The following is a 12384-nucleotide window of genomic DNA, read 5'->3' as shown; positions in this document are numbered from 1 at the left end:
TCATCAATGAATTCAAAACTAGTTAATACATCTTTATCTGTTTTTTTATCTTTTTCAAAATCAATTTTTTATTCTTTTTATTTTTTCAAAATTGATTTTTTACAATTACTTAAAAAACTATTTTTAATAAATTGTTAGAACCTAAAATTATTTATTGTTATAACCTAAAAGAATCATTATATTGGAGTCGTACTTAATGTTGTTTGCTATTGTTATAATAATAATAATAATTGTGAGTGCATCGTCTGAAGTAATTACTCAACCACCAATAACTAATTACCATCATATGCAGATGATTATGCAATGGCTTCCTACCTTTTGTGGGAGGCCAGATAAACCGTGCAAGCCCTCCGTAGAAATGTCGGATTTCTCAATCCATGGCCTTTGGCCGGGGAATGCTACAGGTCACACTCCTTTTACGTGTACTGTTCCTCCAAGTCCAAAGACGGTCGAAAAAGTGGTACGACATGTGCATGTATAATTATTAATTTTATTATTTCTATATATATCTAATACTATTATATTATATACAATGGTTAAATGACAGGAGCCTAAAGAATTTCTTGGGGTTGTATTGGCCTTCTTTGGAGGATCGCTGAACTGACGAAAACTTATGGAAGCATGAGTGGGTATTGCATATAAAAAATTGTCCCAGATGTTGAATATTTTAATGGGGCGATAACATTTGCGAGACGACTGAAAGATATGCTTAAAATATTAGAGAAGGGTAAAATGGGTCCGAAAAATCATCAACCGTAATGTCTCTGATCATTTGAGAAGAAAGATTTGAATATATAATAGATTTGATGGGCTGCTATTATAAGTAAAGATTGTACAAGTTGAACGTCATATATAATACCCTTTAATTTAATAGTAATGATTTGTCAAATTGAACAATTTATTCTAAATGATGAATGGTGTAACAAGTTAATATATATGATTTGTTATATACTGGTATTTTCTAAATTTTATACTATAACAAAAAAATAGATTTTGAATTACGAATAACAAAAAAAAATTTAAATTTTATACTATAACAAAATAGTAAGTTTGAATTAAGTTTTTCTTGTTGGAAAAGCTTGAAATTTTTTGTCAAATCACCATAACTATATATTTTTTTAACAATATTTTGTTTAATTTTAGAAGTGTTCCAATAAAGTTTTTATTTGTATTGATTTGATTTATATCCCAATGGGTTAATGCTCATTTACCCCTTGTTTCTCTTTTTGCCTATATTTTTTATTATTATTAATCTAGAAAAGTTATAATTGATCATTTATGAATATATTTGTTCAGTTGTGAAATGAGAATAAAATGGGGAAAATATTAACTTATTTATGATCATTTTGACCTTTTCTCCTTAAATGAAATTAGTAAATATGATATATTTTTTCCTAAAATTTTTGATTAATTTTCCAAAATTGATTTGTAACATAAAAATTTTAATTAAAATTTCCCAAAAAGTAACATGTGCAGACTCTGATTTTGCGTATAAATCTTCTCCCAATTGTCTAAACAACCTTTGCTTCATTCCTCTTCCAATTACCGTCGTATCTCCACCGTTCAACCACCACCAAACTGCCGTAAGGTCCATCACCGGTGGAGCCAAATTAACTGCAAAATTCTTTTCGATCACTCAGGGAATTCTTCATCAAACAACTCGAGGCTTCCTATCAAAGGTGTGTTTAGATCTGTTTGATTTTGGAATAATAGCTCATTTCTTTTGGGGGATTTTTTCTTGTGTGGTACTACAATGGCTACGCGTAGGACTTTTTCTGAAGAATCATTAAGAGAGATTCTATTGAGTTTGCCTGTGAAATCGTTGCTAAGATTCAAATGTGTATGCAAAAATTGGGGAAGTCTTATCAATAACCCTAGCTTCACTATAGACCACTTGAATTTAAGTAAGAAGAAGAAGCCTCCACAACACTTGATTTATGATTATGGTGCAGCCGATGATGCCCCTACCGTCACTTTGGTTTCCGATAAGGGTATAGATGAACAAAATTTCCAAAGGCTTGGAGATAATATTACCAACTTGTTAGGTTCTATTGATGGTGTGTTTTTCTTAGAAAGACAAATTGGTAATGACATTTTGTGTGCATTATGGAATCCAGCTAACAGAGAGGTGAGACACCTCCCTGCCGCCGCAATTAGCTTTGAATCTTTTGCAGTTGGTCGTCATTTAGTGTTCGGATTAGAGCCTATGACTAAGGATTATAAAGTGCTTTACTATAATCAAATTGAAGAATATGCAACGATCTACTCATGTTCTAGGGATTCATGGAAAATATTTGAACATAACACAGACGTACATGAAAATTCTATGATGTGTCAAGAAAACTTTTATAATACTGCTGATTATCTGAATGGATCTTATTATTGGTTGTTAAAGGAGAAGAATAATAAATGTAGGATTCTTTCATTTGACTTTGGGAATGAGGTGTTTGTAAAGATGGAAGGGCCACCACCTGGTAACGAGGATTATAGTTGGTCGGCAGATCTGATGTTGCTTGGTGACTCCGTTGGCATCTTGAACTTTGTCGAGGGGTTTGTTCATGATGTATGGGTAATGATACAACCAGGCGTTTGGAACAAACTTGTGACCATTCATCTCACTACGCCTATTAAGTCATTTTATGACAACTCTTTTATTTTGGTAACTAAAAGTTCCCGGCTGGTCTCATATAATGTTAGGACAAACAAGACGAGGCTTTTTGAATATCGTCATCCGGGCCTGAAGTCGAATCCAAAGCGTGGTGGCTGTGGGGTTTACTATTATAAAGAGAGCTTAGTAACAATTAAACGACAAGGGAATAGTGAGCTCCATCTTAGTCGTTGTTTGACAAAAATGGTAAACAAATATTAAATTTCAATAAGAGCTTTAAGCATATTGGATAACATTTACTACATGTTATTTATTTATGGTTCTTTCTAGCTTTAATTAGGTGCAATATGAGATTATCGTGTGTTTTTATACTCTTAAGTTGTTGGTGATTGTGAGCATTTTAATATCATTAATTTTTATGAAAGTGAAATGTATTTTAATTAATGTTGCATCGGTTATTGACATTGTTAGACATAAAATTACCTTTTATTTTCCTTATAACTACTCTTGCATTGTTAATGTGAAAACAGTCGCTGAGGCAGCTGTGATTCCATTGTTTTGGCTTGTTGGACTGAGAATGTGTGTTGTTGCGTAATACAATACTTGTTAACCGTCTTAGTTAGTTCACTCAATAGTCAAGATATTAGTAACATGAGTATAATGGTTCTTTGTACATTTTTCAGACATTAGGACCAGTGTAAGTGTTTCCTCTTCCATCAGGTCAAAACTCAAATGATAACTTGTTTGATTATGGTTTGGATTTCTTTTTACCTAATTTTTATGTAAATACTTTAGTGTTTGTGCATAATTCATTTTTATTTAACACAATCAAACAATGCATGCTTAACATTGTTAATATGAAAATTATTACTATTTGTTTATAATACCAAAGAATCATAGAAGAATTAGTCACATTGGCTTTGACTAGTTCTAAAGTGTAAGGGTTGTGGGGTTTACTATTATAAAGAGAGCTTAGTAACAATTAAACGACAAGGGAATAGTGAGCTTCATCTCAGTCGTTATTTGACAAAAATGGTGTCCAGATATTAAATTTCAATAAGAAGTTTAAGCATATTCAATATATAACATTTACATGTTATTTATTTATGGTTCATTCTAGCTTGTACCGATTTAATTAGGTGCAATATGAGATTATTGCGTGTAATTTTGTTTGGACAACTTCAGAGTCATCTAAATTTGACTAGTCCTTTACATTAGCTTACTTCACATGACACTATTGTCCTATTTGAAGGAGTATAAATATTTTTTTTTAATTAAAAAAATATTAGTTTTAAAAAAGTATTGTCCTATTTGAAGTAGTATAAATATATTTTTAATTAAAAAATTATTAGTTTTAAAAAAGTATTTTAAAAGAAAAAACTATTGATTTTTATTTAGAAAAAAAGATATTTCTGATCGATTTAACCAAACTATCAACTAAATGCCTTTTTGTTGATTTCATATATATATATAGAGAGAGAGCGAGAGAGAGAGAGATAGATAGATAGATGTGCATAGACATATTTGGTTATGAGTAAATGAGTAATCTATATTAAAGACAATAGCCGAGTAAAAAATATTAATCGCCACAATGTAATGAATTAATTAGTTGAATTTCTAAATCTTTACCCTTATTTTTCTTTTCTTTTTTTAGATGAAAAATATTAAAGAAGCAATGTGTCGATAAAGGTAAAATTAATGAATTGGCAAATCGAATTTGATTAGATAATTTATTCTAAATTAATGGTATAACTATAACAAGTCAATATTAAAAGTAAGTAGAGTTCTCTTTTTTCTTTCTTTTTTCATTGTCATGACATCTTGAAGTGTTCTGTTTTATGGACTTCAAATCCTCGAAATGGGTCTAAGGATAGATGTCTATTCTCTACATTTGTCTTATTGAACGTTGATACAAAATACTATCATAAATCTAGAAGGCATTGCCTACAATAGTTGTAAAGTGTAATACGCGAAGATGTGCTTGCCTCATTAGAGGCATGGAATATACAGATTACACCAGAAGGACAAAGATAAAATGTCTATGATATATGAAATAGCTCAAAGTTTGAGTAATAGTAAAATAATAGTGAAATATGAAATGATAACACACCTCAACAGTAGAATTCTCACGGTCTACAGAGTGTAGATGGCTCACACTATATGTAACAATTCTCCAAGAGTGTATTACTAAGAGTGAGTTTAAAGGATTTATGATTGAAAGATCAAAGGTGATAGTTTACTCAATAATTTAATTTAATTCAGAAAAGTTGTTATAGTTATACTATTTTTTTTCATGACAATGAAAAGAGAAGAAAAAAGTAAACTCTAGATATTAACTTGTTATAATTATGCCATTCATTTAGAATATATAAATTAACTAATTCAATTTGATTTGACAATTCATTAATTTTACCTTTATAGACTCTTTGTTTCTTTATTATTTTTCATCAAAAAAAAAAAAAACAAGAAGGATAAATTTTTTGGAAATTCAACTAATTAATTAATTACATTGTGGCGATTAATGTTTGTTACTCGGTTACTATTTTTAATATAGATTAATTTTCCATTGATTAATTAATCCAATTTTAATTATTTATTTTTGAAGATTCACTAACAGAAGGTATATCTGATTGATATCAAAATATAGACCGATAAATTCATGTATTTGATCTTAATATATGCTTTGATACATTTATCAATTGCTTCTAAGTATCATCATGATTGAGCAGTAAGAAGGGAGAGCGGGAGAGACAAAGAACGATAAAAGAGATTATATAATTATTTAAAAATATAATGGACTTTAGTAGAAATATTTTTCTAATTAGGTGAATTTTTCCAAAATATTAAGCACTCTACAATTGTTTTCATTTGAAGAACTTATCGGCCAAGTGAGTTTGAATTAAGTGTCGCAATGAAGTTTTTATTTGTATTGATTGATGTGTCAATGGGTTATTGCTCATTTTTCTTTCTCATGTCTATATCTTTTTTTTATTACTAATTTAGAAAAACTATAATTGGCTATTTATGAATATATTTGTCTTGTATATATATACTAGAAGGGCATAGCCCGTGCACAGCACGGGCCTAACATGCATGGTTTCGATTTTTTTTCACTGTAACAATACAACAGTACAAACAAACTAAACATGATGCCTATCTTGGTTAAAATAACATTGGCAAAACAATTCTTGTGCCTGTTTAGATCAATCATTTTTGTAGTGGCAATTCTAATCGAATGAACCAGAGAATTTCTTTACGTAGATAGAAGTCTAAGAGATATATAATTGAGTTGCCTATGTTATCCATAGTTTGGAAAGTTCAAATTTGCAATATTTATACCATCCATAAGTCACCATAGCTCTTCATATGATTATATGTCATGAGCACAATCCAACTCATTCTTATGAGAAGAATGATTCAAGCAAAATCTGCAAAAAGAGAAGATGAAGTCAATTACGAATGTCAGAAAAATACACAAATGAAAAACCCAGTGAATTATCAAATATAAGCACACACCGTCCGTCACATGTATGTCTTTTAAAAGAAAAAACTCTAGTTAAGTTATTACAATGTAATAAGATTGAAGTTGTTGATCCACAAAATAAAGAAAAATAAGTAACATACCTAACAATCATTGATTTCAGATTTGGTCCCAAAAACTGAAAATTGTTTTAGCAGATTTATAGCAACATGGTAGTACTTCATATATCTTGAGATAGAAAATCTCCAACACTTTCGGTTCAATATTCCACGTATGACAACACAACATGTTCATACATGAAGCAGAAATAAATATATGTTTTCCACCGAGTTTTTAATTTTTCTACAATTGCTTTGTCAACTCTCTCAGTGATTTTTTATATTTATCATCAACATCTGATCAAGGTCAATGATTTTTTATATTTCAATTTGTTATGTTGCACTTAAATTATAGCTCCTTCCAACTTTTTCTTTATGCTAGCACAATAGGCCTGTAAAGTGTAAAGCATTGTATTACTAACCATCATGGTCAAAGAACTATTATTTGTGTTCAGGCTAATTTTGCACACACACAACTATGTAAGGATCTATGAAAGACATGAAAAATCTGTTAAAAGTAAAATGTGCTAAATTATTAATACCAAATGCATGCTACAATAACATTTACATTCAATATCTATTCAAAGCAGCACAAAAGATAATCACATTGAGAGCAACTTACTTGATATGCTTTCTGAACATTCTTAATTAGCCTCGCCAGCTAATTTCACACCCATTAACATGTATCTCTCTCTTTACCAATTCTGAAAAGTAAAATTTGATGAGTATTGTAATGTCACAAGGTGGACACCATGTAAATATTCCCATATTTGTACTCACAGAGACCAAGTAAATTGGTTCAAGTTGCACTTGTTTTCAGAAGGAAAAAGAACTAGAAAGAAGAAAAGATTTCAAGGACACAAGTGAGAATTACATATTCTTCAGCAAAGAAGTGTGGCCTATCTCCATAGTACCTGAAAGCAAAAAAATGATAATCATGTTATAGATTGGCAGGAGTGTTGAAGCAGGATGCATTTTAAAATAGAAATTGTTTATCTACTTTATCCGAGGAAAGATCATATCTTCTAATACTTTTTCAACTAAGCTTGCCGTCTTTAATCCGTTTTCTGCGAAGTAATCATTGACTAAGTCTCTCTCGGTGTCAATGCACTAAACGAAACAACTACTACATATATTGCAAAGAGTGAATTATGGTCCACTCTAGAACTTTAAAAGACGCAAACCGTGCAAGTTTCCGCACCACCTAATCTAAGCAAAAATAGGGCAAATATAAAACTATATAAAACTCACTTTTATCGGCTAAATATTATGACGACAAAGCAAAACATTGAATGAACCATTTTTTTGAATTCAGAACATCGAATCAAATGCTTTCAAATGGACATCAAAACATGCAAAGATTGCTTGATATATGAACTGTGTGATATGATATAACTGCTCTAAATTACTCATATATCGAAGTCATAGAGTCTCCAAAAAAATAAGTCTTTTGCAGCTGAATTTGGAATCTTTTTGCATAGATTTCTCCTCTCATGTTATGTAATCACATAGTACTTTTCTGATATAGGATAAAGATGACTCCTTTTTCTTTTTTTACCTTTAGTTTCTTGAGAAATTCACTTAGGCTTATTAGTTGTTAAAAAGGGTCTCATCAGTTATCTCTTCTTTACCAGCATATATATACTATTATAGAATAGTGCGAATTACAGTTGTATATGGTGGGTCAGACAGCACAATAATGCATATAAATTTTTGTTCTTGAAAATCTTCTTGTAACATGAATGTTCTGTGGGGTTGATTTTCTTAAAAGTTTAAAGAAAGACATGAAAACTATTCTGGTGTAATTAGTAAGGAGGGCAAGAAAGGGGAGCAGGAGGGTAAAAGTAGTTGTGATGTTGGCAAGAAAGTTATGGTGGTTGTTAAGGCTGGTATAACATTCATCTAAATTATTTTCATTTCTTTCGGCATCTCATTGTGGTAGCACTAAAATGTTGTATTATATTCAAGTATATGTCAACTACATTTATAGAAAGCAAAAGGCCTACAAAAAGAGAACTTTTGATTGTTATCATGGATTTTATATAGAAATGGCTATTTGATATTCTTACTTGCTTTGAGATTAGGTACTTATTTGAGTGCAAGCTAGGGTGGACACCCGTTACGAAAAAAATAAAAGAAAGTACTTAAGAGTGTTACCTGATTGAAACAAAATTTCTCTGAATTGAACAAAAATCTTGGTTTATTGATTATTCTGCTCTTCTTTGTTGCTTGACACCCTCATGTCATCTTATGGATGCTGAATATTTTCCTCGTGGATTTTTCCGATAGTCTGATCTTGGCTCTTGTAAGAATGTGAAAGATAGTCAGTCCTTCAAGGAGGATTTACTTCTCAAGCCACTGACTTCTAATTAGTCTATTGAAGCTATAAATAATATCTATGTTCAGAGTAGAGACCTAGAAGACATAAACCACAAACCAAGCACATTTCTATCAGCTAAGTTTGAAGATGATATCTGCCTGATATATGAAATGTCACATAGTTGCTCTAAAATAATCAAATTTCAACATAACAAGGGCCAATGAAATCACAGTAACCCAGACGATGACATCAAGTTGTCCATGAATATAATATACAGATAAAAAATCTCAAAAAAAACTCATACTGCTCTAAAATAATCACATTTCAAAAATCACAGAGAGACATAACACTACGTACAGTAACCTAGAAGATCACTTTAAGCCATCCACGAAGACAATAAAGATAAAAAACCTTCAAAAAGAAACTCATTTGCGCTATAAAATAATCAAATATTAAAATTATAGAGAGCAACGGCACTACAGTATCCTAAAAGACCACGTTAAGTTATCCACGAAGACAACACATATAACCAACCTAAAAAAAACTCAGGCAGCTCTATAATAATCAAATTACAAAACCACAAAGAGTGATGGCTATACAATATCCTACACGATCAAGTTAAGCTATCCACAAATACAATAAAAATCCTCAGATTGCTCTAAATAATCAAATTTCAAATTCTCATAGATCGTTGACACCACAGTACTCTAAAAGATCACATAAAGATATTTATGAAGACAATAAAAAAAATCAAGATTTCTCTAAAGTAATCAAATTTCAAAATCACAAAAAGCGTGAAACTACAGTATCTTAGATGATGACGTTAAAAAATAAACAAAGAGAATACAGAAAAAACTCTCTTGAGACTTACATTGGAAGAATTGCTTATGAATTCGCCAAGAAGACCTCCTTGTAGTTGTAGAAAGTGTTGATAATAAGACTGAGAAGCTAATTAACCTCAGCCTGGAAAGCAAACGTCTCTCTGTCCGCCATTTTTTGGTAGATCTAAAGAGTTGTTGCTACTACGAAAAAAAGAATCTCAGGGGAAGTGGAACATAGAGGGACTCGAAAATAAGAGGGGGTTTAATGGCAGTGTTTAGTGACTTCATATTGAGAAAAACTTACTTGAAATGCTTTCTGAACCATCTCAACATGCCTTGTTATAGCCTCGTCAGCTAATTTTACACCCATTCACACGTAACTCTCTCTTTAATAATTCCCAAAAATAAATTTGATGAATGACTGTGAAGCTACGAACCGGAGACTATGTAGTACTCCAATTTTCCTACTCCGAGAGATGAAAAAAGTCGGTTCAAATTGCACTTATTTACAAAACAAAAGAAAATTAGGAAGAAGAAAAGATTTCAAAGACAGAAGCAGATAATCCAGTGAGAATTACATATTTATGAGAAATTATGAATTAGAATCGTACAAAACTTGATACTCCAAGCAAATGAGTGTTTCCTATAAGGAGTGCAGAAATCTAAGTTGCGCAGACACTTCACTTTCAATGTCACATTCGTGTCGAATTCTTCAAATATACTCTACTTTTAGAGAATTTGACATGCACCCGTTGACATTTTTGAAGAGTCCGAACAACACGGGTGAAAACTGAATGAAAACATACGTCTCGGGAAAATGTACAGACTCACTCCTCTAGCACATCTAATTCTAAAGATTAAAAGTAATCAAGTAGTTCGTCAAAGAGTACAGCAAGATGCAGATCAATTTAGGAGCCAAACTATTTGAGTCATCAATAAATTATGCCCAGGAAGCTTCAAACTGAAGTAGTTAAGAATGTAAATTCTAAACTTAAAAAGGGCGGATAGCAGGCGAGTATAAGAAACATAAAAACCGTGTTCCCTTTCTAATTTTTGCATGTTTTCTGTAGTGGTAATTTACCAGTAGTAAAAATCAAAAGAAAATAGATAATGTAATTTTGGAATTACATCTTGAAAACACCAAATGAGATAGGGTTGAGCTGTTTTTCTATGGAAAACTCAAAAGAGAGTTAGAATTTGCAAGATTTTGTGCCAAAAACTCTATGAATCTCTAAGAAATTAGCCATCTCCAGTTGGCTAAAGATTGTGCACATTGAGCAACCATTAATTGAATGTAGTCATTATTGAAATGGTACCTCTTTATTTATAATAAATAAATTTGAAAATTTCAATTTATCATTTTCTTTTAAGTTGGCACATATCTATTGGGACAAAATTTCAACACCAAAAGAAAAAAATAAAGATGAAGAAAAATCAAACTTGTGAAAACCGAGAAGAGACATCGCTATTGCAGCCGAGAGAAACCCCAAGAAGGTGAAGAGAATTGTTGAATTAATCCTCTTAAAATTGCCACTGCAGAGAGGTAAAATACAGTACACGTGTTTTATGAGAAAAATATATGTGTTCAACAATAGTACAGACGTGTGTTTGTAGGAGAGGGGCAAGTCTATATTTATCCAATTTTATAGTACAATTTCAATAACATTATGTACAATTATTTAATGTTGTGATAGTCCAGCCCTTGTTGGCTTATATAAGAGGGTAATAATATGTTGTGAAAAGAGAGAAGGAAAAGTGTAGCATATATATTAACTTGTTACACCATTCATCATTTAGAATAAATTGTTCAATTTGACAAATCATTATTAAATTAATATATGACGTTCAACTTATACAATCTTTACTTATAATAACAGCCCATCAAATCTATTATATATTCAAATCTTTCTTCTAAAATTAACACACAAGGGAGCTACACTTGTGATGACAAACTTCCAAATACTTTTTAAATTAAAAAAAAATTAGTTTTGAAAAAGTATTTTAAAAGAAAAAAACTATTAATTTTTATTTAGAAAAAAAGATATTTCTTCTATTTAACCAAACTATCAACTAAATGCATTTTTTGTTGATTTCATTAGTGACATTTTTACTCTTTTTCCGTAGATGGAAATAGTTGACTATTGTGCATAGACATATTTGATTATGAGTAAATGAGTAATCTATATTAAAGACAGCAATGTACCGATCGGGTAACAAACAATAATGACCACAATATAATGAATTAATTAGTTGATCTCCAAATCCTTATCCTTCTTTTTCTTTTCTTCTTTTAGATGAAAAATATAAAGAAGCAAAATGTCGATTAAGGAAAAATTAATGAATTGTCAAATCGAATTTGATAAGATAATTTATTCTAAATGAATGGTATAACTATAACAAGTTAATATTTAAAGTAGCTAGAGTTTTGTTTTTTCTTCTCTTTTCATTGTCATGACAAAAAATAGTATAACTATAACAACTTTTCTGAATTAATTAAATTATTGAGTTTTTTCTTCTTCCTTCAATCTATCGTCTCATTACAAAAAATACATGAGAAAACTGAACTATTGAACACTTATTGATAAAATGTGAAGACATTGATATTGACATTTCACAATTGTTGAATCCAACTATTACTTAACCAACATACAAAAGCAATTTACTGTCATTAATAAATCAAATTCACCATAAAAGCATAGTTATTGCCATAACATTTGGCTGAACTGATTCATCAAAATTAGTCATTTGTAATTTCTTGCAGAACATTATAACAACTAAAACATCAAAATATAATTATATACATAATTGCTTTCATGAACATAGTAAACAACAAAAGTGTTCAACTTCGAATTGTCTAAAGTCTATCCCTTTTAACTTTCATCTTTTAAAAATATTCAAACCAAATGGAGATGCAAAACTTATATGGAAGAGTTCTATTTACCTTAAAATGGGTCAGTGGGTTGGTCTTTTTTTTTTCACTTATAAGAAAAATATTTGAAGAATTTGATAAAGAAATGGCTTCACAGTTTATTCATAGTTCTTATTAATAATATCCC

General features: G+C 30.4%; 1 protein-coding gene across 1 annotated transcript; it reads left to right on the top strand.

The window, feature by feature from the left end:
• The first annotated feature begins 1753 nt into the window (after nt 1-1753).
• Nucleotides 1754-2869, top strand: LOC125868897 (F-box/kelch-repeat protein At3g23880-like). Its single transcript, XM_049549463.1, has one exon. It carries the CDS (start codon nt 1754-1756, stop codon nt 2867-2869), a length of 1116 nt encoding a protein of 371 aa, XP_049405420.1.
• The last annotated feature ends 9515 nt before the right edge of the window (nt 2870-12384 follow it).

This window comes from Solanum stenotomum, chromosome 6 (genome assembly GCF_019186545.1).
Source record: "Solanum stenotomum isolate F172 chromosome 6, ASM1918654v1, whole genome shotgun sequence".
In the NCBI taxonomy this organism is placed as follows: domain Eukaryota; kingdom Viridiplantae; phylum Streptophyta; class Magnoliopsida; order Solanales; family Solanaceae; genus Solanum; species Solanum stenotomum.
Note: the sequence above shows the minus strand (reverse complement) of the source record. Positions and strands in the feature narration are given on the sequence as shown.